Here is a 27075-nt window from a genome sequence, read left to right as displayed (position 1 = left end):
CTGCTAAAAATACATCAGTTAAACGAGCTCTGGATTTTTGTATTAATTACATTTGCTTAGTGGGCACTTTACAGTACCTCTGTTACATCTAGGTGTTGTGCTATGACTAAACTTTTAGTCTCTTAAATTCTTGAACTTTAATAGTTTACCACTTTATTGGATATGCGAGGCAGGATTATTTCTTCTTTTCACTTTAAGTATTCAGCATGTTTGCTGAGTAAGTAGTCACAAGTTTACAAACAGCTGTAAAGAGAACTTGCCTGTCTACAGATCTGGGGAGAGGATTTGCCTTTTCTCATACAAAAAAGACAGCACAATGAATTTAAAAAGTGGGTGAAGATAAGAAATCTTCTGACTTTGGAGAAATGATTCTGGCTTTGGAATCAAGTATTGCAAGATCTCATTGCTTCAGGTTTTTGGGTGTAAGTATATTTGTCTTCCCAGTAATAACATTTGATGTTCCGTTTTTTAATTAGTAAAGCTATATGCTGAACACGAATTAGTGCTTCTTTTAGCAGACTTAAAATAGTTGCTTTTGTTTGCAGTGTGAATACCTGTGAATCTTGGACTAAATATTTAGCTAGCCTTTTTCTTGCGTGATGGATGTGTGTGTTAAAGTTTACAGAGGAGTCTTTCAGAATGCTGAAGTTGGTCATGTTCTACTTTGAGTGTTACTTAGCTGTTACCACTGCTTATAGGCTGAATTAGAAGTAAGATCATAGCATTTCATGACCACTGGAGGCAAGGGTACAAAATTATTTAAGTTCTCAGTTGGCCAAGTTCTCAGCTTGCCAAGAAACAACTCTCTAATAGTTGGAAAATGTACTGATGGATTCCTCCCCCCCTACCCTCAATTAATTGAACTTTAAGAGCTAGAATGTATTTCTGAAGTGAATTAAAAGCATATTACTGGAGCGGATTCAAGTACTATAAGAAGCTCTTCTAAGAGGAAAAAAAAGACTTGCTTTTACATAAGTAAAAAAAAAAAGGGCTGATACCTCCTCCTCACACCCCCAAACAAGACAAGAATGGTATTAAATTTTACATCTTCAATTTTAATTGCAAATTAATAAAAATGGCAGTATAATCTGCTTTGACATCTCAGGGCAATAATAACAGACTTCGTGTTTTGAGAAATTGCATCTTTTATTGCTGGAGACAGTTGATGTTTTCCTTGGAATTATCTTCATTAAAGTGAATACTGTTCTCAAATATGCTGGGCAAAGCTCTTACCTGTTACTCAGATTCTAGCAGATCATGGTGTGGTCCACTTATCTGTTAAACCCTCATGCAGGTGCAATTTCTTTGTTCATTCATAAGGTGCAAACTTTACTTACATCATTGAATGTATAATTTCTTCAGTCTTTATCCATCTCCCAGCACACGGGTGTGGGGTATCTGGTTTTCTTTTGGTTTTCTTTGTGCTTTTTCTGCACTGAAAAAGTGTCATTTATTACTGTAGTGGTTTAGTCTTTTATAGCATATCTTCAACTATGAAGGAAGATACCCAGCAGACTTTTTCTTCATTCTTTTAGAGTTCAACTTGTGGACTTCTACTAAAAATATGAGTTTTTCTTTTTCTTGCTTTAGCAAATTGGGATCTGTTAAAAATTGGTAAAAAGAGAGTAAGTTTTGATTTGGAGGAAGCTTTTGGCTTAATTTCTAGAGAGTAGAGAGGGTAGAAGAGGTAATCCAATCTATTCACATTTATTTTCCGTAAGGAAAAGAGAGGTGGTCATTTAGCTGAAGTTCTAAGAAAACAGATTTACTGGAAGAAAGATTTGTCCCTTACCACTAAAAGTAGGTGCATGCAAATGTACATTTTTCTGTGTGTATATACAAGTAGAGATACAAAAAACCAGCAACCAACATTAACTTTCTGTGCCTGTAGAGCTGCTTATGGGGTTATTTTTGAGGCATTTTGGCCATTGGTTTACATGAGAAGCAGTTTCAAAACTTGACAGTAATTTCTAGAAATAAATTGCCCAAACCCTCATTTTGTCAAACTGAGTGAAGTGTAATCATGTTTTCAGTAAAAAAAATAATGCCTCAACTGAAATAACGTACTGTTAGGGAGATGGGGCACTTGGGGGATTTTAAAATGAGGGGATAAAGCAAATGAAAGAAAAGCCTGTTTAGATTGGACCATTGCTTGGCCTAAGAGACTTATGATGGCAAGAGAAGTTGCATTATAACTTTTTCTTGTTGAATTTCTTAAAAAAGGCAAAGCTATTGCATACTCTCCCCAATGACAGCAGTGACAGTCTTCAAAAGTTAATCTATAAACTAGTTGGTAATTTTTACATCCTTTTTTTTTTTTCTCCCTTGAATTAGTATGTTTGCCTGTTTCATCCTCCTCCTTGTGAAGTTAACTGTTAGTTTTCTTCCAGAGGAGGTGATTTAAAGGTATTGTAAATTCTCCTGCGAACAGGGTAAGGGAGAAGAATAACATTAATCAGGTAACATTTGGCTAAGATTTTGGGATGTTAATAAATACTAAAACAGTTATTGCTTTCTGTTCTTTCTGTATACTGACTTTCTGCAAAAGAAAAAGTACATATCCATAAGGCAAGAAATTCTATGTGAATTTTACATTGCAGGCAGCTAATTAGATTTATTCTTTGAAAACAAGCAGGGAATTTAGTCTATTTTTTACCAGTATTCAGTATTAACAATGGAAAAGAGAAGGTGGCTTCTAAAGTTGGGAATTTAATGCAAATTCCTTCTCTTGCATAAGCTACAGAGCAATAGAACATAACACTGTCATTAAAACTGACTCATAGCATTCAACAGAAGGTGTGTTTCAAGCTTTAAAAGTGCTAAGAGAGTTACTGCAGTCTAGTAAATACCTTGCAGTGGGGGAAAAAATACTTTAGCTGTGTTTTGTTGCAAAATGCTGTTGTGCAAATTGTCTTGAAAGTATTTTGCCTTTTTAAAATAACTGAGCATGCAAGCAGACTCTAAACTACTAAGTATTTTGATCAGTTGAATAATGGATGAAAATAGACTATGAAATGCATTTAACATCCATGTTTGAAATTCCAGCTCAACATGGAGACTCTTACATTACTTGATTGTCTTTTAGTTTTGTTCATTTGGGATAGGAGGGATGTCTCCTATACATTACAGAAATGTCTCTCTAGCAGTAGCTATTTGTATTCAGCTTTGTAAATTGGTGTTTTGCTGGGTTGGGTTTGGTTGGGTTGGAGAATAGGAAATGTATATCTAGCAGCACAAGAGGCTTCAATGTTAAACTTGCATTTAAATGGGTTTAGTGTGGAGTTTTACCAGCAAAGAAAGTGAACAATCCAAGAAAGATTACAAGAATTGTTTCTGACTTTTTGTCTGAGTCAACAGAGTATCCCCCATTCTACCTGGGTTACAAAAGCAAGTGTAGATTGTTAGAAAGACACAAAGAGAATGTTAGTGGAAAGAAATAATGTACTACAGTTAAAACTGTAACCTTACATGTTCTCTCCCAACCAGTTGGGCAGTGGCTTCTTGGGTCGCGTGTGCTGGGTTAGGCACAGGGTCAGTGTGCTGCTGCTTTGTGATTACTGCCTGTGGTGGATGATAAAATGTCTCCATATATGCCCATTCAGCTCTAGTTTCTTGATGACCAATATTTAGGCCTGTCATTATATGTAAATGGCTTTGTAGAACTTGCTTACTTCAAACAAGAGAGAGTTTTTTATTTGAAGAGTCACCTCAGAAGCTGCCTAGCATCCTCTGTCACTAGGTGTAACTGAACTTCAGGAAGTTCTTTTTAATCTTCTGAGACACGTATGCGCTATAGGGTTGCCAGCCCTTCTTTTCTTAGTGATTTTTTAACTTTCCTTTTAAAGGAAATAAATAATAATGTTTTGTTGGGAGTTGACTTCCGTGTTCAGATCTCCCAAATTATTTCTATAGCTCTTAATGTTACAAGACTATTTGTACAGTTACAGTATTTGTACTAGATATATTAGAAACTGGAAAGTCAGTTATGCAAATACTGACTTGTGGGTGCTGTAAGTCTGTATTTTTGGGTAAGCTAATATTAATCTCAGATCTTACGATTAACTCATTGCTCATGCCTGAAGCATCTTCTACTTAGATTTTTGTTTTCCTCTTTAATTCCAGAACTTCCCCATATGCCAGCCTTTCACTGTCATCTTCTGTGACTCCCTGGAGTAGCTTCCCTTCCCGTCCTCCTTCATCCACCCTTTGCGTCCTTTGCCAAGGGCATTGCCTTCCTTCTTTTTTTCCCTTCTCCTCCCCCACTTTCCCTACTCTATAATTAAGCTTAGAAGACTCAAAGGATAGAGAAACATATAAAGATGAAAAACAGGATTATGAGATTTTTTTTATTACCTTTCCTTTGGCCTGCCAACATTGTTTACTGTTTAGATGCATCTTCCTTTCCTCAAAACCTGTTTTTCAGGTCTTCTTTTGGGTCACTTACATATCCAGACATGCTCCCATGGGAATCTCCCATGCAAGAAGCTGTCTATGAGCATAGGGGAGAGAATCTCTATTGACACTTGGGAATCGGAGTGCTCAGATGAAAGACCGTGCACCTGCCATTTCTTATTTATGTTTAAATATTTGCCCATTGATACATAAACTTCTAATCTGGATGATTCTTCACTTTATACTAAAAAATACTAGTTTTTAACTTGTTTGGTTTTGTTTGTTTGTTTTGTTGGGCATTTTTTTGAGATAGCTTATGTCTTTAAGTAGAAAAATTATTCTATTTAGCTTAGAGACGTTTTTGCAGACTAATATGGTTGACTAGGGCTGTGGCGTTCTTTCAGTCAGCTTTAATTTTAAATACTAAACTTTGTGACAAAAATGCTAGTTGAGCACTGTTTGGATGTGTATGTTTTGCCAGTATATTGAAGATAGTAGATGAAGGGTTAGAACACGTATGGGCTGTGTTCGTGTTAAGAAGGCTTGTCTGAACATGCATACTTTTAATTATGAGGGTAGTTCTCATGTGAGATGTAAAATGTTTTTGTTTGGTTTTTCCTCCTTGTAACTGTAAAATGGAAACAAGTAGGCTAAAATTGCAAGAACAGCTATTACTTGATTTTATTTTTTAAAGTCATTCTGGAGGCTGGCATTGTGAAACAGTGTTGTTTATTATTAATAAAATAAAATTATTTCTGCATCCTGTTTCCAGAGATGAATCAAATTAACTGCTAACGTTTTTGAAGTCTTTTCGTGAGTCATCTGGTGAGACTTTCATTTTCCTCAAAACTTGTATTTTACAACAGCATTTCTGTTCATGCAAAGAATCAGCATGATATCAAACATTACATCTTTAACTTTTTTATAACAACACCCAGGGGCCTTCAACATAGCAAAAAAGCTTCCTTATCAAAGAGCTTAACATCTTACTAAAGACAAGACGCAATAATGAATCTAACTATTGAAGTAACAGGAGAGGAAAAGTGAACATCACAAGTCGATTACAAGTCTTTGCAATTAGGTTTTACAATAGCAGTTTGGGAGTCCTTTAAATTTGGGAAATAAAATAATAATCAGAATCTCATCAATTCTAACACAGAATAAGAGATAAAAAGCTTAGAAATGGCAAATAATTCCTGCACTGTATCTTAAATTCATAGCTTAGGGGGAAGGGTATACAAGGGGAAGTATTGTATGAATTTCAGTAGTTTTCTCAAGTAGTCTGTTTAAGGGAATAAATCTCTTCAGTGCTCCAAGCCCAGTTGCAGCGATCACATTCAGCGTTGCTGTGATCCACTTCAGTCCTTGGGATAGTATGTACAGGGTGGCAGACTGTCAGCCTTTATAATAGTAGTTTCTTGGTTTTCTTTCATCTTTATTGAAGAGAGTTTCCTCCTAGAAGCACTGCCTGGTGCCTTCTAATGTACTATGCAAGCCATGTGTCTTCAACCTGGAGTTCACTTGCAGCCTCACATTTTAAAGCACAATGGTGGCTTACTTGTTTATTTCTGAAAAAGATCTGCTTTAGCTGAAGCTCTAGTTGTTTTAAATCTGCAACTACTAGATTTGATAATTTTTAAGCTGCCAAACTCTCAGCAATCCTGATTGTAGTAGTTTTATGCTCTATGAGATACAAGTGGATCTTTTGATCAGAGAAGAGGTTTTTGAGTACACATATTGAAAAGCAGATAAAAATTACAGCAGCCTGCTTTCCTCACCACCACCCAATTTCACTATAATTTCAATAGAACTTAAATTTTGTGTTTTGGTTAAAGAAATGGTACAGCAATGGATATGGTTTAAGTGTCACTCCCAGTGTGTTTTTCTTCTATACAGATGAACTCTTCATTAATATCTGTTCACTGACAGTTAGTGGTGGAGCTAAGCATATGATCTTGTGTAAAAGGTAATATGCTGGTTTTCATTTTGCCTAGCTCTGTTTTCAAGTTGATTTTTGCTGCTTTAACATGAGATCACTAAATTAGTTTGTGTTTTTGTATCTATGGATTTTCTTCTCCACTGGAAAGCTGTTTGCACATTTTGCAAATTGAGTTGGTCACCTTAATAGATTTCCAAATATATTTTCAGTAATTTGTGTAGCAGACTGAAGTTCCCCAACCTAAAGGTATTCTATGTGGATCGGCATTAGGGCATCTGTTCTAACAGCACAAGTTGATTGCTCTGTTGCTTTCTCTACAGTGAATTTCCACTGAACACAAGGTTCACTTCAGGTTTTTCTGTTTAATGTTCAGAGTCCTCACTAGAAGTACCCTTGGTACCTGATACATGGCTGGTGCTTCTATGGTGCTACATTTAAGAAGAACTTTCTGGATTCTGTAATCTGAGAATTTTTGTCTTCTGTTTCAAGGAAGTTTGTTAATTGAGAGAGGAATTATTGGGATTTTTTTTCCCCTTTTTTCTTTTTTCCTCTCTATCTGAAATGAGAATATTTTTTTATTCAACTCCAGCTTATTATACTGGTCAAAAGGTCTTAATGCAGCCTGAGCCACTTTGGAGATTGGTCTTTTTGACTTAGGCTTCATTTAATTGGTTCAATTAGCAGGTTTTTTTCAACTAGACAGTGTGGCAAAACTCACCTCTTTTTTAAACATGGTTAGTATTCAGTTACTCTGATGATAAAAAATATCTATGAAGTGTTAAAAAAAGCACATTAAAATAATTTCAGTATTAATTGTACTTACTGCTATCTATAAATCTGTGAAATTGGAGCAAATGTCTTGTAATAGACTTCACACATTAAAATAGTAGCAATAGCTTCAAATTCAGAAGAGAAATCATATGGAGAGATGTTTCTATACATTTGAATTTCTTTGGCTTTCATGAAGCAAGCTTTTTGGATGAAGTTGATGGAATTAAAGGGTCCCTTTCTAATTAAAGGAAGAAAAGCAAACTCAAACCTGCAAAACTCCCCCACAAACTGCCACTGTACAACATTTGTCCACCATGTGATTTAATGGCTTGCAATGACTTTTGTGAAAGAAGAACCAATAATGAGAAGCTTTTGAGTTGTTTCTTGAAATGTTTCTTGCACATGTGCTTGCATACTAATGTGAATTTATTCTTGAAATGGCCTGGGTTTGGGTGTTAGGACAGTAATTGACTGGCTTCTTTTTTGTCCTTTATTGAAAACTTTTGATGTCTTTCTCTGCCGGGTTAACTTCATAAAAGATGGGTTGGTATTATTTAAATAAAAAGCCTGCGACACTTTGCCTGGAAAACATCAAGAAGAAATCATAAATGTTTTTATACTGCAGTGTATTATATTTCTTATTAATTTAGTATTAGATTTTGGGGGCTTTCCCCTAATTTTTGTTTTTTGTTCCATATTTTATTATGCCCTGTTACGGGAAAAAGTGGTATTTTTTTTTTACTTCAGATAGTGAACTAGTAATCTGTATTTAATTATACGTTTGAAGATTACAAGGAAAGAGTAGTCATTGTGGTTATTTTGATCTGCATTAGAATGCCCACAGAATGTAATTTCGGCATTCATTTGCTATTTATAAATACTTTATATTCACCTTTACTTTTCTGTTCTCTTAAGAGAAAGCTCCATCCCCGCCAAAGCCAGTGCAGAGAGGCATATCTGACTTTTAGAAAGTGAATGGGAGCTATTTTTAGAACAATGAAGACAAAACTAGGTTGGTAGGAGGGAGGAAGTTTGTCAGATGAAAAGAATGTAGGTCTTTTTTTGCTAGGAATTTTTTTTTTTTTAAATCACCAGGATGCTTTGTGTGCTCACATATAAAAGATTTGGTGGCTGATCCAGTTAGGAATGCATCAGAGGACTTTTTCCAAAGTGGCCAGGTCTTCTCCATCTCTTGTTTTGTCTATTGACAGCATGGCAGGACAGAACTGATGGTGCACAGTCAGTGGTTGCTGCCATTGTGGAGAGGAGCCTAGCAGTGCACTTTTTGACAGTAGGCTGCCAGAGAATAGAGGAACCAGAGAGCATGATGGAAAAATTCGAGAGGCCCTTTCTTTCTGAAAATACCCTGCTGAGCTCAAACTCCAGAGTAGTCCTGCAATTGAGTGGCTGCTCAGTGCTTCTAACATGCTCCCATAAAGATAATATATTGTACTTTTCTTGGGCAGGAACTCCCTCAACTCAAGACGTTTAATGTGTGGTTTTTGTTTTTTTTCTTTTTGTGGTAAAGGAGGAAGACTTCTATGCTCAACACTTTTTTTTTTCTTCTTCTAAGCATGAATCTTCAAACACAAATATGGAGATTGAGTCACAAAGCGAGTCCTCATGCAAAACTCTTAGAAAATAGTAGCTTTCTTCATAATTATAAAAGATGAAAAAGCGATACCTATAATATTATTTTATAGCCTGAGGATTTTAAGTTTATGGCAGATTGTTGAAGACAATATGTAAGATTATTATTTCCAAGATAAATAGTAAGCAACATGAAAAATTAATATAGGATGTTACGGGAGACTGGTGTTCTGAGAAGAGAGCAGGAAAGATAAAAATGAAAGAACGAACTTCCAAGGACACTGCTGCAAATATTGTGGCAGATAAATACTTGCTTCTTCCATGGGAAGATATTCTGTTATAAATACATTATTTTATTAAAAAAAACAAACAACAACAAAAGAACAACCAACCAAAAAAACCAAGAACCTTTCCCCCTTGTTCTCCTTTGCCTAATGCTATCTCAGCAAGCGAAGTGTGCTTTTACTTCAGCTGCGAATTTTGGGCACTTCCATTTGATACAAGCAAATCCAGAAGTGTCAGGCTCCTTGTGCCAGATGAAACTGTAAATTGGATTTAATTTGTTGCTGTTGAGAGTGCTATCCTCTGAAAACTGATTGTTTTAATTCAGAGCCACTACAGGTATGGCAAAGACTTCCCAGTGTGCATAAGGACCAGGATAAACTGCGTAAGAAGCTGTCACACCCACCATAGATATATTTGTTAAGGGTCTTATGGGAGAGGAGGACTAAAATGGAAGCAAAATTGTCTTTCCTGTCCTTCTTTTATGACTCATGGGAGTTGCTGTTATGCTCAATGCTTTGATAATCAGTCGGCTTATTTGTCACTATGGTCTTAGAAGCATCCGGTGAAGCATCTGCTCCTTTGAGTTGGCCATAGGTGTTAGAGAAACTCATAATCCCTGTATTTTAATTTTCAGGAGTGAATGTAGTTCATATATCTAGGATGAGCTGAATTTATTTTTTAATCTCTATTTGCATACAAAAGGAAGAGCAGTCACAGGACAAGATAAACCAAACCAAATTGTTATTGGTGCCCTGGTCTTCAAGCTCAGTTTTCCTTTGGGAATTTAACCAGATAGTGGTAATAGCTGGGAGCTGATTGAACCCTACTAGTTGTGTGCTTGCTGCAGGATGGGAACTTTGTTCAGGTTCTTCTCTGCACCCCTGGCTCTGCTGCCATGGAATCATGCCTCTTTTTAAGCCACTTTTGTGATAATGGATTCCGTTGGTATATAAATCATCTTAATGTGCTTACAGTTTTCAGATATTGAAAAAAACCAAAATAATATAAAGCAAAATAACTCCTCCAAAGACCAGCAACAGTGAAGTCAAGTTCCAGTGATGATATTGGCAATAAAAGCTTGCTGGAGCTGAATATTCAAACCTGTGAGCTTGTGCAAGCAACCTTGGTGTTTTGCTTTCACGTAATTTGTTCAAGTATGACAGTTTTCTAAATTTTGTATTTATTTTCACCAGCTGTTCTTTTCATTCCTTTTTTTTTTTTTTATGAGCAGAGGAGGACAGATTGAAGCTTAGAGTATGAAAAATACCTTGCATAATTGGAAGTTCTTGTTGCTTTTTATCTCTTCCTCAGCTTTTTCTTTTTGCAACTTCCACACTGTGGGTTTCTTCATATTAAAAAAAACTCGATGGCTCTTCCTCCAGAACCATCTCCCATTAGAATCAAAGAGTCACAGAATAGTCATGATTGGAAAGGACCTCTGAGATCACCAAGTCTAACCATAAAGCAAAAACCCCACAAAAAACCGCCAACACAAAAAAACCCAGCCAACCAAACAAAAAAAACCCTAACCCAAACAAAAACACCCAAACAAAAACCCCACAAACATACACCCTACAGTCTCGGCCACTAGCGCATGCCCTGAATTTCCACATCTACATGTTTCTTAAATACCTCCAAGAATGGTGACTCCACCACCTCCCTGGGCAGGCTGTTCCAGTGCCTGACCACTCTTTCAGTAAAGAAATTCTTCCCAATGTCCAATCTAAACCTCCCCTGCTGCTACTACAGGCCATTTCCTCTGGTCCTGTCATTAATCACTTGGGAGAAGGGGCCAACACCCACCTCCCTACAACCTCCTTTCAGGTAGTTGTAGAGACCATTGAGGTCTCCCCTCAGCCTCCTCTTCTCCAAACTAAACATCCCCAGTTCCCTCAGCCATTCCTCATGTGACTTGTTCTCTAGAGCCTTCACAAGCTTCTTGGCTCTTCTCTGGAAGAGAACCACCTCCTTGTAGAGAGGGGCCTAGAACTGAACAAAGTAGTCGAGGTGCAGCCACACAAGTGCTGAGTAGAGAGAGGAGGTCTGCTCTCCTTCCATAAAATGAGAAAACATGGAAAAAGGAGTAGATTTTTTCAAATGCAGGAGTGAGTTTGAGAAAACTTCTCTAGGGATATGATTGTGGTTTTTTTTCTCTCCATTCTAAAAGTCAGACTTTTACTACTAGCTTCCACTTCACGGTACTTAAAGAACTGAATTGGTTCTTCCTAATCTGTAATTCCTCGTAATACTCCTGGCTCATTCTTCTGCATCAGTAAATACTGAAAAATTTCTCCAAATATTTTCTTTAACCCGGTCACTTCTGTATTCTGTTCAAATATTCAATCGGTTGTTGGTAACAAGGTTTTTTTTTTTCTGGAAAATCTCAATAAATAGAACGACCATATAAAAAGTAGGAGAAGAAAGAGATCTTGTCATTAGTGATAACACCATGAGAAATCAAGGTGGTTAATGCATCCTTTCATGTATGTGCCTTACAAGACAGAAGATAGGCAGGTGTTTGTGTTAATGTATAACCATCAAAGGCAGGTTCTTATATGCTATAAGTTCTTTACATTTGATTACTGACCTGCTGTTTTGTTAGTGAATAGATGTAAATGTACACAGTGTCTAGAAATTATTTGTTTCTTCTCAGTGAGTAAAAATAATAAATAAAAATATTAAGTTTATTTGTTTTAGGGGAGCAAGAAGGATGTTCTAAATACTGGTAAGAAGCTTGTTTAAAATCTAACAGATAAATAAAGTCAATTAGAAGTTTGTGATCAACTTCAGCAGCGTGCAAATTGCACTCCTTCTGTCTTGAAATTAATTGTATACTTGATTCACAGTATACTAATATACAAATCTGTTTTTTTTTAAATATTTTTTTCAAATTTTGTGAAGACAAATGTCTGCCTCAAGGATCTTTTAAATAATTCTCACTAAATTTCTCTACTAAATTTTCATAGAATCATTAAGGTTGGAAGGGACCTTAAAGATGATCAAGTTCCAACCCCCCTGCCATGAGCAGGGAACCGTACCCTGCACAAAACCTTGTCCAACCTGGCCTTAAAAACCTCCAGGGATGGTGCATCAACAACCTCCCTGGGCAACCCATTCCAGTTCCTCACCACCTTTATAGTGAAGAATTTGTTCCTAATATCAAACCTAAATCTCCTCTCTCTGTTTAAAACCATTACCCCTTGTCCTATCACTGTCTTCTCTGATGAAGCTTTCCTGTAGCCCTTTCAAGTACTGGAAGGCTGCTACAAGGTCTCCCTGGAGCCTTCTCTTCTCCAGGCTGAACAGCCCCAACTCTCAGCCTGTCTTCATAGCAGAGGTGCTCCAGGCCTTTGATCATCTTGGTGGCCCTTCTCTGGACCCTCTCCAACAGTTCCATATCTTTCTTGTGCTGAGGGCTCCAGAGCTGTACACAGTACTCCAGGTGGGATCTGACCAGAGCAGAGTAGAGGGGCAAAATCACCTCCCTGGCCCTGCTGGCCACACTTCTTTTGATGCAGCCCAGGATGTGGTTGGCCCTCTGGGCTATGAGACTGTTTAACTATGTAAAAAGCCCCCACCCAGCTATTGATTATTATTAAATAATAACATTTTTATTTAGGATTGAGGCCTAGAAGTGAGTGATTATGTTGAATACTTTTGGGTGATGCTCAAGAATTCTTAATGGTCAAGAAGGGAAAAGGAATTGGAGAAGAGCTAGGGTTTTTCCCTATAATTTTAAATTAAATGTAGATGATCAGGTATCATAACACTGTATTAGTCTGTATGTTCATTCTGAGAATGTGTATACAGTTTTTGGTTTTTACATATAAGCCTTACATGCTATTAAAAAAAACACTTTTGTATTAAAATCTCACACTCTTAAAGTACTGGATTAAGTAAAACTAATTTGTTCTTTTTCATTTCACAATATTTTTCTGAATGTCTCTGCATATTGTAGAATGCCATGGTAACATTGGGACCATCTCAGATCTGTTGGTTTAATTCTTATGTTGTTGATGTGCTGTGAATCTGGCTGCCTCAGAAAGGGATATTAGGAGAATGAGTACTATATTCATACCAGGATTCTTTAAGAGGTAAAGACTGGCCTTCTTTTCCTCTTCTGCAAGGTTTATCATTCTAGCCAGCAGGCAACTTACTAAAACAGACCTATGTGGAAAGAAATGCAAAAAGCAAAATTGTGGTTGCTATTAACAGAGTTTTCCTTGCAATTTCCGCTGTTTAGCTTGAAAGAATCCCATCTGTCTTTACTAAGTTACAGAAAAATGTAATTGCTATGGATAACTTTCTTGAAATATTTTTTTTGTTAAAACTTGTAGATTATTTTTTTCTTTGTTGTTGCCGTTACTTACTCTGCCGTTCACAAGACTGAGTCCTTCACGAAGTTTGAGTTCATGTTAGTGGATTCCCTGCAAGAATCAGTGATATTAACAGTTGTCTTACCCAGTGCCTTTCGAAAAGCAGAAAAATCCCAGAAAATTCGGTGGGTGCTGCCACTCAGCAATTATTTTTAGCAGTTTATTTTCAATCTTGCAAAAGGTTTTGAAGGCAAAGATCTTGTCTAGAGATTAAATGCGTTGAGCTCTAGTCTGAGTTCACTAAAGTTGCAGGAGAGAACAAGTTTGAATCACTGCCCTACTTGAGAAGATGCAGTGAAAGAGCTGGGGCAAAAGGTGCTTGGGTATTGATCCATGCTACTGCTGTGTACCACTTGTAGTCTTTTCATTAGCTTTCCTTTTCATTTCAAGATTAGGCTCTCATGAAGTGCTCACAGCAGAGTTATGCACAAATATGACTCTGGAGCTAGTGCAGAAGAGGTGGGTCACTTGAGTGCAATTTTCTTTTGGAAGTCTCCCTGTATGTGCATGTGTATTACCTTTCCTGTCAACCATGATGCACTTTAGGGAGATATTGAGGAGCTGGTGTTTCTTTGGGCCAGCTGAAGTGTAACGCTGATGATGAATGGACTGCTATATCTGAGTTGACAGTCTTTACCTGTAGGGAACTGTGCTGCTCTAGACGCTGTGCCTCCAGGAGGACCAGTGTAACAAGCAGATCAGCTTGCTGTGGCTTTTACTTTCAATGAAGTGAAAAGGGAAACTGAGAGGTCGTACTGAATTTCAGAAAGGAGAGTCAGCTGCTTGCAAATCTAACCTTTATTTCCCAATAAAAAATAGGATACATACTGAATACAGTTCCAGAAGTCTTAAAAATAGAAAACAAGAATAATGGATCACAAGCTGCAAGCTGATATAGCTTTAATTAGTTTATGAGAAATTTAGAAATTAATGAAGAACTGACGAAACGGCAGCTCCATTTCTTGTTGAGTTTTAGATATGTTATCTCATAAACTTCTGTTTTCTCATAGGTTCAAAAGGTACTGTGAACACTGTAAGGCAGAGGGATGATATATTCTAATAGCATTAACAGCTAAGTAATAAATGTTAGCACAAACTAATTTCTAGAAACTAGTCAAGGAATATTGTTGGGCACCGAAGTAGAGGATTTGGTGATGGTATTGGGTAGTGAATTAACAGAAAACAGAATATATTATTCTTTCTGACAAATATTTTTTACTGTTCTGAATGTGTCTGACCTATTTTCTTGAATTTTGATTAGATGATGGCATTAATGATTCTTTCAAGGTTTCTGTAGTGGTTTTTTTGTTACTAAGCTGCAGCGTGGGGACAGGCAGCTGCAGCCATGTGCCTGACACCAGACTGTTTCAGTAGAAAGCCAAAACAGCTCGGTTGCAGTCTCTGTTCTCGTGATGATTGGTGCAACTGAGCAGATGCTCCTGCTTTTCCAGGAGCCTGTTTCGTAGTTCATTACTGTAATGAGAAAGGCTGGACAAACAGCACAAAGGCTTTTGTGAGAAGGAGGTTCCAAATAAAGTAGGAGAGTATATGGAAGGGAAAGGAACAGGTGTTTTATATAGCTCACAAAAGAAGAAAAAATTGGTTAATTAAATCAATAAACCATGGAAACAGTTGATTAAGTAGTGGGTAACTTTTTAAAAACAAAAACAAACAAAAAAAAACCCCTAACCGTCCCTTTAGTTTGGAAATCACTGGTCTTTTTTCAAAGTTTGCTGCCAAAATACTGTGGTTGGTTAACTCTGAAGTTGCATCTAAAATAATCTGTCTTGCTGCAGCCAGTTTCCCTCCAGCCTTGAGTCATCGTCCTTTTTGCTATGTGTGACGTAGTCAACACAGGATTTTTGGCCAGCACCCCCAGTGTACAGCGAAATCCCAGCAAGGCTCACTGTTGGTGGGAGCTGAACCCAGTATCACTAGGTCTCGCTCGCCCATTATACAGAAGTTAACTAAATGAATTCAATTCTATCCTGCCATCTTGTTCCTCATGAGCAGTCCTGTTCTTGGGGCTCTGAACTGTGGAGATTACGTATTTCTGATTTATGGTGATGCTATTTTAGCTTTTTCTCAATTTTGGAATGTGGGATGCGTGCCTTCAATGTTAGGGGGAGAAATGCAGTCAGAATTAGCAAAACTGAGCATGGATATGTTCAGTTTATCAGATTTTAAAGCTTTTAGGAGAGATATGGTGACCCTAATACAGACACACAAAAAAAATCCGTTCTTTTCTCTGTGTGTAGTTGCTTGATTTCACATATTCAGTGTTTGGGAAACATGGAAAAACCTCTTAAAACATTTTTTCCTGTTTATTAAATTTCCAGTAAATAAGCTGGTAATGCAAATAATGTTATAAATCTGACTGCTAGTCAACCTAGCAAATAATTTCCTTTTACTTTTTTTAAACAATCTCAGAAAATAGTAGGAGAATACTGTTTTCTGTTGCTTAGTGTTCTCTCTACCTTATTCTTGTTGTTATTACAGAGGACAAATAATAAATTGATTAAACAACTTATTTTTAGACCTAACTGTCAACATATATGAAACTGAGAACATTAATAATTTTAGGTGTATTTGTGCTTACTGAGGTAATTCCTAACATTTTTGTTGGCTTCTGTCCTTCTGTTCACTTCTGTAGAAAATAGCTTTATGTATCATAGAATCATAGGGGTTGGAAGGGACCTCGAAAGATCATCTAGTCCAACCCCCCTGCCAGAGCAGGGTCACCTAGAGTACATCACACAGGAAGGCGTCCAGGCGGGTTTTGAATGTCTCCAGAGAAGGAGACTCCACAACCTCTCTGGGCAGCCTGTCCCAGTGCTCTGTCACTCTCACAGTAAAAAAAATTTTTCTGATATTGACCTTAAACCTCCTATGCTCCAGTTTGTATCCATTACTCCTTGTCCTATCACTGGTCATCACTGAAAAAAGCTTAACTCCATCTTCTTGACACTCACCCTTTATGTATCTGTAAACATTGATGAGGTCACCCCTCAGTCTCCTTTTCTCCAAGCTAAAGAGACCCAGCTCCCTCAGCCTTTCCTCATAAGGGAGATGTTCCACTCCCTTAATCATCTTTGTGGCTCTGCGCTGGACTGTTTCCAGCAGTTCCCTGTCCTTCTTGAACTGAGGGGCCCAGAACTGGACACAATACTCCAGATGCGGCCTCACCAATGCAGAATAGAGGGGGAGGAGAACCTCTCTTGACCTACTAACCACACCCTTAGTTACTATTGTAATAGACATCCTAAGTATGGGATTACAAGGCCAGCTGTTCTGTCAGATATGTTCTCAGTGCGTTCCATCCATCAGACGCATTGCTCAGCTCTCTTGTTTGTAAAATGTAGAAGTAAATTAATTTTTTACAATTCTTAAGGAGTATTGGTGTACTGTTTATATACCACTTCTCTCTCTTACTGAAGTAAAACCAAATGCTCATTAAATTATTTTCTCTTCTTTCCCCAGGAAGCTACTGACTGCGTACAAATTAAGAAAGGGTGTGAGAAGTCTGGTTGATCAAGGTGGAATTTTTTTTTCCAAGAGCCTTTCACAATTGTCTTTTGCAAAACCTTTGAACGCACCCTATTGTGCCATGTTTTGTGGCTCTCACCATAAAAGGAATTTGTCTTGATGAAGATTCCTAACATTGGTAATGTGATGAATAAATTTGAGATCCTTGGGGTTGTAGGTGAAGGTGAGTAGTATCTTAAGAAAAAAACAATTAAAATTTTGTATAGATTTGACATGGTTCTATTGATGGTAGTAAGTTTTCATTTGAAAACTACTGCTTGTGTGAAAATCTTAAGAAACATCAGTTTATTCTCTACAGCTTCTAATTCTGTTCTCAAATGGGAGGAGAATGTTGGAAGATACAAGAGAAGAAAAAAAAAATGGGAAATTTTGGGGAGAGGATGTTTGGCTTTTTAAAGTTTAGTCTATTAATTTTTCTTCAGTTGTAATGGGGAGATGCAAGTTATTAAACTCATCTGCAAGTATATTTAAAAACATTATTTCAGCACTTAGAATTAATTCACTTTCAAGCAATTTTTATAAAATTGTTTCAATACACAGAAATTTAGTGCAGTACCTGTATGTACAAGTTCTTGATGGTAATACTGGGAGAAATATTATTTCTATAGCCAGGAGATGACTAAAGACTCCTTTGTCTTGCTGCTTTTTTATTTTCTTTTCTGCTTTGAGATGGTTAATATATTTTTTCTTTGTTTCAGGAGCCTATGGTGTTGTACTTAAATGCAGACACAAGGTAAGTTAATTGCTTGAAGTCAGAGAAAGATGTTTGTATTTGAGTGAAATAATGGCTTTTGATAAGAACTGGGATGTTACTATGTATGAGATGTGACAGCTGGGGTGGGCTTTTCCTTGCTGTCTGCTATTCATATTTTTTTTAATTGCAATACTGTCAGAGGAAATGGCTACATCCAGTGCCAAACCTCCCTTTTTTGGTGCTCAGTATTTGTCTGAAATATATGAAGTATTACTACTGTTTCATTAATCTCAACAAGGAAGGTTTAAAAAAAAAAAAAAAGAAAGAAAATGAGAAGTTGTTTTGAAATGTAGATTATGCTGCTGGAGAGTAGTGTAGGTGAAAGAGACCTGGGGGTCCTGGTAGACAGGAGGATGACCATGAGCCAGCAATGTGCCCTTGTGGCCAAGAAGGCCAATGGCATCCTGGGGTGCATTAGAAAGGGTGTGGTTAGTAGGTCAAGAGAGGTTCTCCTCCCCCTCTATTCTGCCTTGGTGAGGCCGCATCTGGAGTATTGTGTCCAGTTCTGGGCCCCTCAGTTCAAGAAGGACAGGCAACTGCTGGAAACAGTCCAGCGCAGAGCTACTAAGATGATTAAGGGAGTGGAACATCTCCCTTATGAGGAAAGGCTGAGGGAGCTGGGTCTCTTTAGCTTGGAGAAAAGGAGGCTGAGGGGTGACCTCATCAATGTTTACAAATATGTAAGGGGTGAGTGTCAGGGAGATGGAGTTAGGCTCTTCTCAGTGATGACCAGTGATAGGACAAGGGGTAATGGGTGTAAATTGGAGCATAGGAGGTTCAAGGTGAATATCCGAAAAAATTTTTTTACTGTAAGAGTGACAGAGCACTGGAACAGGCTGCCCAGAGAGGTTGTGGAGTCTCCTTCACTGGAGACATTCAAAACCCACCTGGACGCCTTCCTATGTGATGTACTCTAGGTGACCCTGCTCTGGCAGGGGGGGTTGGACTAGATGATCTTTCGAGGTCCCTTCCAACCCCTATGATTCTATGATTCTATGATGCTCAAGCAGTCTCAACTAGAATGTCAAATTAATTGCCAAATACTGCTGTGTAAGCACTTACCTGTCTTTGGAAGGAGTCAGGGAGTGGGATCCATGTGGAATTTCTACAGCTGTTGCATTTAGTTACAGTAAGAGAGCACTCACTTTTATGCTTGTTGATTTTAATTTGGAAGAGGAAGAAGTAAAAAAGGAAAGAACAAAACCCTGTTTCAGACAAAAATGAAGTCTGGCGACCTGTCTACACTATTCTAACTGCTGTGTAAGTTGAGTACATCTGAACTTGCTGCTCATCGACAGTGAACTCTGACATGAACTACTTTGCTGTCTTCAGAGCTGCATGTAGTCATATAACAGAGGAACTTGTACTGCTTGACACCAAAGCATTTTAGAATAATAAAGATTCCTTTATAGTGATCCAAGAGTATGTAAAAGCTTTCTTATGTATTTCATACCTTTTCTAGAAAAAGTTAACACTGTGCAGAGGATCTGTCTTCCTGCAGTGGCTTTTAGCATGTACACAGAAGGACATTACCACAGGACATACATTTGTGTTTGGAGTGCCTTACAGTATTATGCTCTCTTAGAAAAGGAAGAAAAAAAAGTAGAACTTGGAAAGATCCTTTCTCAAGCTGAAGCCTTGTCTGGCATGTGGGAGACTATATCACTCCCTAGAATTGCTTTAGTAAATTGTTGGGTTTTTTTATACTTATGGAATGATAATTCATAGTGAATAGTTTGAGAGCACCTGGATAGTAGCAATGCAGTTTATACTAGGCAGCTCCCTTCTTGATGGCAGGTAACCTCACCAAGACTCAAGAAGTTTCTAAGATTTCCTACATTGTTGAGTGAAATTTAAGCTTGTCATGACCTTATCTGGAGGAGTTCAGTACTCTAAGAGTATAGTATAACAGGGTAATCTGCTGAGCTCCTATTAGAATACCTTACAGAAGAGCAGATGACTAGAAAGGGAAGGCTTTGCTTTAGCAGAGTGAAGTGCTTCTTTCTGTAGCCTGTGCTGAATTGCTTGTGAGGATCTAAATATTTAGGTAGTTGCACCATTTTTTTCTGCAACTTCAAGCTTAACCAATACAGCTGCATTGAAGTTCTAAACCTTCAATATTCATTTATTAAAGCTTCTAATAAATGGGTTTATTAAGACCTAGGGTTTTCAGTATTTAGAGATGAGAAAAAGAGGTGAGGTATGTTGCTATTAACCTTACCAAGTTATGATTCTGACTTACTCAAGACCATTTGCACCCAACCTCAAAGAGCAGATGACTTTAGGAGCTATCTGTATTATTTTTTTAAAAGTAACTATCTAAAAGTTAAACTTTGACATGCATCTTTTTTCCAGTCCTCCTTCTGGCTGATTTTCATTCTAGCTTTTCCCTTGTATGCCTTGGTAAAACATAGCAAGAGAGACCTGTCCCAGCTCTTTGGCAAGGTACTGCACAGATTCAGAGCAGACATGTCCTGCTTGTTGCCTAGATATGCAAGGTTTGTTAAGAAAACATTTCATAATTCCCTCAAGAGTTTTATCCATGTTGAATTAAAGGCATCAAAACAAATATAATTATTTACTAGTTTCTACATTTTCAATGCTTTTTATTATTTTTTTACTTGGCTTATACCTTGTAAGTATGGAGGAAACGTGGCTACAAAGGATGGGAGTTGTACAGACACTATGAATTGGAGCTTGAAGATGTGAAAAGATGCTGCCTGTTTGCTCCAGATCCAGATAGGAAAGTTAAAAATTGTAGGCAGATATTTTAAGGCTCTGGTCTTGATCACAGGATCATTCTGGTTGGAAAAGACCCATAAGATCATAAGAGTCCAACCATAATTTGAATCTACCAACCATTAACTGAACCCAACCCTGGTATTTTATTTTAGAATTGTGTCTGGTTTCTTTATTGTGTGAGACATTTTTACATTTTTAGACCTTTTTCTTCAAGGTAAACACCTGTGAATTTCCTTGTCAAAAGCAAACAAAAAGAAACCTTAGTTTAGAAAATAATTTGGCCACTTCAGTGGATTGAACAATAATGAAGAATAGCCTTTTAAATAGGTTTAGTAGTTCCAGGAAATTTCCTCTTGGCCTAATACATAGTTTTGTCCTGTATGGGGCTCTTGCATTGTCTACAGTTAAGTTTTTTGTGTCTCAGGATATCTGAAAAGTATTTACTGACCTCTTAAAGATATGTATAGTTTCTTCAGTAGAAAATATAATGAAACTGTGTATGTAACAATCATTAGATTTCATTTGAGTACCTCAGCCTTTTCAATGTCTTTTTATTGTTAGATCCCCTAATGACCACCAAGTTCAGTTTTCTTAATTGTCCCTTTGAAACCAGTATTGTTCTGTTCCTCCAGGTTGCCCATCTGTACTTCTGCACTTTTTGCACTAATTGGTTATGTTTGAGCTCAGTCAGAAAGTCCCTATTTACCAGTGCTGACCAACCTGAGAAACTTTTCCCAGTTTAATGTGTGTTGGAGTGGGCCAGTCTTGTGCTTTGAAGAAGTCATCCTTGACCTTGAAGAGTAACTAGCACTCCTAAACACCTTTACCTTTTGGGGCTGTTTCTAAGGAGAGCCTTGTACAAGGTGAAATCTGTTTTTGTGAAGGTTCAGAGTTGTAATGCCACTGTCCATCTTGCTTAGTTCTTTTAGGATCTTAAATTCCACTGTATGATAGGATTTTGCTGGTCTGTTGTAAAGGCACTCAGACTCTGTGATTTGAAGTGCTATTTCTTTATAGCATTAGCTTTAATAACGTAAAAATGGAACAGTTAATCTTATGTCCCATTAGATGCTGGGAACCTTGAGTTGTACAACGTAAAATGGGCCTCTTATCGGGGTACAGCATAATATGCAGGCCATGTCTGTAAGAAGGGGTTACTCTGTTTTCATTATTTAAGCTATTACAGATTTTTTTTACAAGAAGACTCTATTAATCATTTGTTATCAAACAGAGTGGATGTTAACATGATGAGGTCTTGGTGTGCTTTTAGATTAAAGACAAGGCCACACAGGTGGTGTGGTCACAGGTGCTGAGTGGGAGCTGCCTGCAGGCTCCTCTGTTACCAACCAGCTGGCTGAGTTTGTCCTGCAGCCAAGGGGTTTGTGCAGCACAGCACAGTTCTGGGCTTCTTCCTCAGGTGAACTTTTATGTGGATCTCCAATTTGTTGCCATACAATGGTCTTCTGGTCAGGGTGACTAGACATTTTCACTGCCTCTGAGGTTATATTCCAGAAGCATCCTGATTGTCTCCATCATGCTGTATTACCCTCTGAGCAGATGCTGGAGTGATCTAAGTCCTCTGTGAAAAACTGGATGTTATTGCAAGGCTTCCCTTAAGAAGCCTTTGTCTATTTTGCAGTCTTGGTTAGGTGCTTTGAAGCAGATGTCCACCCTGATGTCACGTGTGCTGTTGTGTCTTCTAACACTCATACAAAAACTTTTGACATGTTTCATACTCATTTCAAAGCAAACGTCCATACATTCAGGCCTCACTTTCCTTTGCAAGAATCAGTTTTCCTTCTTAGCTCATCCTCCTCAAAATATCTGGTGTCAGTCTGTGGCAGGGCTCTGGTGTCATACAAGCTATCACACATGTTCTGTAATCCTAATGGGTGATGTCATAATCCAAGATGACAGGTTGTTCAGACAAAATATATTTCTGTAATTGTGCACTGACTCCTAGTACCTCCTGTTTGTTTCCCATGATGTTTGCATTTTGTTTACAGACAACTGGAACCTGGTTGTGCTGCTTTCACAGAGGGAATGAAAATGGCTTTATACATTTTATAGAATATTTGAGGTCTGTCTGATGTTGACATAAAAATGGAGTTCTGCATTTTCCTGGTAGATGTTAGAATTTTTTGTCCAACTCATACTTCTGCTGATGTTACAGATGAAACTCATCACTGGAAATCTGCTAACCCTTCTTTGTATGTTATGAGTTTCTCTTTAGTCTAAAAAATTAAAAGGTAAATACTTACTTGTACAAGTTGTGTTTACCTTCAGTGTATTGTGCTTTCTGACGTTACTGCTTTAGATCTGTCTTTGGAGATTCTTTAGCTCTCCAGCATCTGTTAAGCCAAGTGTTTGGACTAAAGAAAATAGTCTTCATTGCAGTTTATCTTCAGCTTTTTTCTGGCATTATCTTTTATGCTGAAATGGATGGAACTCTTTTTGTTTTACTTTGGATTTTACTGATTTGACAGTAGTTCCTGTTTGAATGACTGAGAAATGAAAGGATGAGTAAATGAAAAATCAGAGTTCCCAAAATGAGCACAGATTGCTTTCTGCATTTTTTTCCCCTCAATGTTATAATCTTTCCTATGATGGCTGTAATGTAAGATGATGTCAGATTTTGACTACTCAGCTAGAGAAGAAACTAGCACTGACTGGTGTTTGAAACCCAGAATACTACCTGTGTTGATTTGGAAGTTTCTGGTTCTTTGTGTTTGTATTTCACTAAACTTTTTTATGATACTATAATTCTAAAAGACTGTACCAATATTCAGACAGCAGGACACACTTAAGTTCACATCAATTCAAGGCTTAGTAATGGAGAAGTTAATCACTAATAAAGAGCAAAAGAATGGAAATATAATTGTGGGAAGCAAGTCTTGTAAGACAAACCAAATTTCTTTGAATCATGTGCCACTGATGAGGGAAGCTACATGTGTGACAACCTACTTAGATGACTGAGAACTGTATGAGATTCTGATAGATGTTTCTGAATAATTTTAAAGCAATGTGAATTTGAGAACTGGCTGATTAAGTGACCTCAGAGCAACTGTGAGTAGGGAGTTTAGGAGACGTATTTCTGTCTGGTTTTGGTTGAGAAAGGTACAAGGTACCATATTGCCATTCAACATTTTAATGACTGATCTGAAGGTAAGTATGAAAATACCACTGTTAAAAGTTATGGAAAACAGACAGACTGCAGTGGTAAACAATAGAAGGTCATAAAAGCAGAGCAAAGCATATTTTAAATATTTGTATTTCTTTATATACAATTGACTTTCAAAAATAGAACCTTCCAGAAAAATGTTATTTATGTTAGGAGCATTTTGAGCACTCAGTTTTATAATTTCAGAGTAAAGCTGAAAGATGAGTAGTGCATAGACTTTTTCCAACCTGCTACCCTGATATACACAAGAGTAGTCATTTTGAGTCAGATGAGTTCAGCTAGCTTAGTATCTTAGAAGTGACTTTGTTAGAGGTAAATAAGGGATTAAGAACAGGGCAGGCATGTTGTGATATTCCCCACAGAATTTACAATTTCTAATTAGTACAGTGTTACTGGAAAATCCTTATCACCAAGATACTCTTGCACAGATTGTCAGCAATGTATTTTTTACCACCTTATCCTGTGCCTAAAGCCATCTGTCCTTTAACACTTCTACTTGCCTCTGCGCATACTGTTTAAAGTATTAACTGGTATCTCTGTATACTATGTAAAGTATTATGTCCTTGTGTGTTTTTTTGATAGACCATCAATTTACATACAACTTTCCTTCACCTAAATCTGGGTAAAAAAGTACAGTGCCGATCTTACTGATTAATGTTTAAGATGTCACCTTCTTTCATTGTTACTGTTGCTATCTCATTGGTGCCTTTGTTTACATCCTCAATTTTTAATTTATTTTTTTTTCAGATCTTTCTCATTGATTTTTTTTTTAATGTGATTAAAAACAGTTTTGCTAATTTTCACTTCTAAGCAAATATGTTTTGGCTCTGTGGCAAGATTTTTGTTTTTAATTATGGCTGAGGGCAAATCTCTGTAGCATACCATTTTCCTTCAGTAATGGCAGCTTACCTATGAAGGATTATTAGACTTAATGCTGTGGTTCCTCAGGCTAAAGCACCAACTCACTGATGTGGTTTTGTGCCAAAACTTATGTGAAATACATAGAGTAAACATGAGGCATGTGCTGAGCTTCTGAAGTAAACAGAGTGTGCCAGTAGTAAATGTTTGCAGTAGTCAGTGTGGAAATCTGTCTTGAGTGTTATGTGAGGAAAACAGCTATTAGGTAAGCTTAGTGCTGAAAATCATATTAACTCTTTTAAAACCATTTGCTAAACTTTCACTATTAAGGAATAATATTTTGAATTCCTTACAGAATTCTGGTGTGTTATACTACCTGAGCTTGATTAGTGCTAATTCACTTCAGTTATCACTTTTCTATACATGTATATAAATGACATACAATGAACATGTATAACTTCTTGCTGTGCTGTGTGGATGCTAGTGTGGTATTGAAAGTTTCTAAAGCTTTCATTTTTCATTGATGCACTCTAGCATGTGTATACCTGAACCTGAGTCTCTTCCATAGTCCTCTCAGTTCCCTGTAGCAGAGGGAGACAATCAGATTAGCATTATATTAGTGTTTTAAAAGTCATTGATGTCAATGAAGTCCTGGTTTATATTAAAGTGGAAGATTCATATGTGTACTGTTTTGACTCCAAACATCAGACAATTGTGCAGAATGGAGGGTGGAAATTAAGTTGCTGAGATCCCACAGGTTGAGAAGACAGCTGACCATTTGGTCTTTCCTCCCCTCCTGCCCCCAAGTTGGGCTATAATATTTTCTGTATCACAAGATTGCTGCCTTTTATTTTGTTTCTTCAAAGTTTTGTTCTCAAGTCTCATCTTTCTGCATTTTTTGAAGAGTTGTTTCAAAGGTATCTCTTAATAAAAACCATTAAAGCACTTACTTTGAGGAAATGGTCCAACTCTAAAATACCTGTTCCAGTGGGAAAAAAAAAATTAAAAATTAGCTCTCTCTGTTTGGTATTGTCCCAGTTTTTTAGAAGTCTGAGGATTAAATTAAGTACACATTTGTTTTTCACACCTTTAAGGCTAGACAGGATAAGAGGATAAAGTAAGGTAGCCTCTCATCTCCTTTTGAGTGCTTTTGTGTTGTTTTCTATCTGTTACTTCTGATATCGATAACCAAGTTATACTATATTTCAGTGCATATGTTTCAAGGATTTTTAGGGTCTTTCTCCATAAGAACTCTAGCTGTCTATTTCAGTCCCATGATTTCTTTAAGAGGACCTGGCCTGGTTGTACAAAGCAGGCATGAAAACAGATGTATTAAATGTAATAGTTTTCATTATGCCCATTGGTCAGTCTGTCTGTAGCTGTATCAATTGAACAGTGCTGCTCTGATGCCTGCAGTTATGTTGTTTCCTTTGAGTCTTTTGTGACAGTACAGACAGCTCTATGTAAGATTTCTTGTATGATTCTCCATTCCTTTATCTCCTTCTTTGTACTTTTGCTGTTAAGAACCATGCTCAGATCTGGGCAGTATTCAGAATTTGCATTCCCTCCCTTCTTTCTCCCCAAAGCCTGATTTAGAAATGGAAGGGACAGAGGAAAGATGAGAGCTTTCAATGGGGAGAAACTAACTTGCGTGGTAGGATATAGTAAGATTTTATTTTATTTCCAGGTAGATTTAATTTAAAACAGTACAGTGTGAGAGTGTACTTTCAGTGCCAGAAACTGGGATGGCCTAAGTTGGTTTAGTCTTGTTAACACTGGGTAACAGAATTTCATGCAGCACAAAGCTGAGATGCAGAGAGACCTGATGCTGCAGTAGATCTGCAACATACGAAGAGGGAGGGAAAGAAAGAGGTGCTCACCCTTATACTCCACTAATGCAGGTAACTGAAGGAGGCATAGAAGCTTGAGTTAAAAATAACAAGAGTGGGTCATCTTACCTTGGGAAGGATATGGGAAATGTATTACTGACAGTTTTCAACTTAAATTAAGTCAAAGGTAAGTAATTTGTGACAGTATCTCATATGAGTGTTTCTTTTAGGTACGCAGCATTCTCCAGTTTGTCACACTACTGGGTCTAGATTAACCAGAGATCTGTTGCACTTTTTCTTTTGTTTCATAAACAAACTGCATGTCTTTCTGATAGTCTTTTCCATCATGTGTTGCATGAATTCCTGTTATGCATACAGATTTGGCTAAGTGAAAGCTTACCACTTATTCCGCAATAACACTTTTCCTTTGAATATTGCCAGAAAATAAACAAGCTCCTTAGTACTTTCTGCAAACTCCCATCTGCAAACAGATTATATCATTACACTTGTATTAATACAAAAATAATATTCAGACCTGCAGCAGTGTATTACGTGGCTGCCCCTTCATGGCTCTTAATTGTAAACAACTTGTAGTGCTGTATCTCATTCTGCTGCACTTGTAAGTGAAATCTTCTAAGTGTAGAAGTGATGAGCACACAAAGCAAGACTATCCATATAAATTATTCTTTCTTGCAAAAAAGTTGAAAATATTATACTGAAAATTAAAGTTTAAGAACCTGACTATTATAGAATTTCTTAGAACCAGCAGCAGGAGAATTGACATTGAGCATTTGAGACCCGATGGAGAGTTT

At 37.3% G+C, this 27075-nt stretch overlaps 1 protein-coding gene across 9 annotated transcripts in view; it reads left to right on the top strand.

Moving 5' to 3' along the window:
• CDKL5 (cyclin dependent kinase like 5) overlaps positions 1 to 27075 on the top strand; it is a 135353-nt gene that overhangs the window by 31104 nt on the left and 77174 nt on the right. For all 9 annotated transcript variants that reach the window (XM_051608157.1, XM_051608155.1, XM_051608148.1 and 6 more), the window contains exons 2-3: positions 16834 to 17062; positions 17598 to 17632. In XM_051608157.1, the coding sequence (XP_051464117.1) occupies positions 16999 to 17062; positions 17598 to 17632 (99 nt within the window). In that variant the 5' untranslated portion in view covers positions 16834 to 16998. The remainder of the gene's footprint in view (positions 1 to 16833; positions 17063 to 17597; positions 17633 to 27075) is intronic.

This window comes from Apus apus, chromosome 1, assembly GCF_020740795.1.
Source record: "Apus apus isolate bApuApu2 chromosome 1, bApuApu2.pri.cur, whole genome shotgun sequence".
Classification (NCBI taxonomy): Eukaryota; Metazoa; Chordata; class Aves; order Apodiformes; family Apodidae; genus Apus; species Apus apus.
Note: the sequence above shows the minus strand (reverse complement) of the source record. Positions and strands in the feature narration are given on the sequence as shown.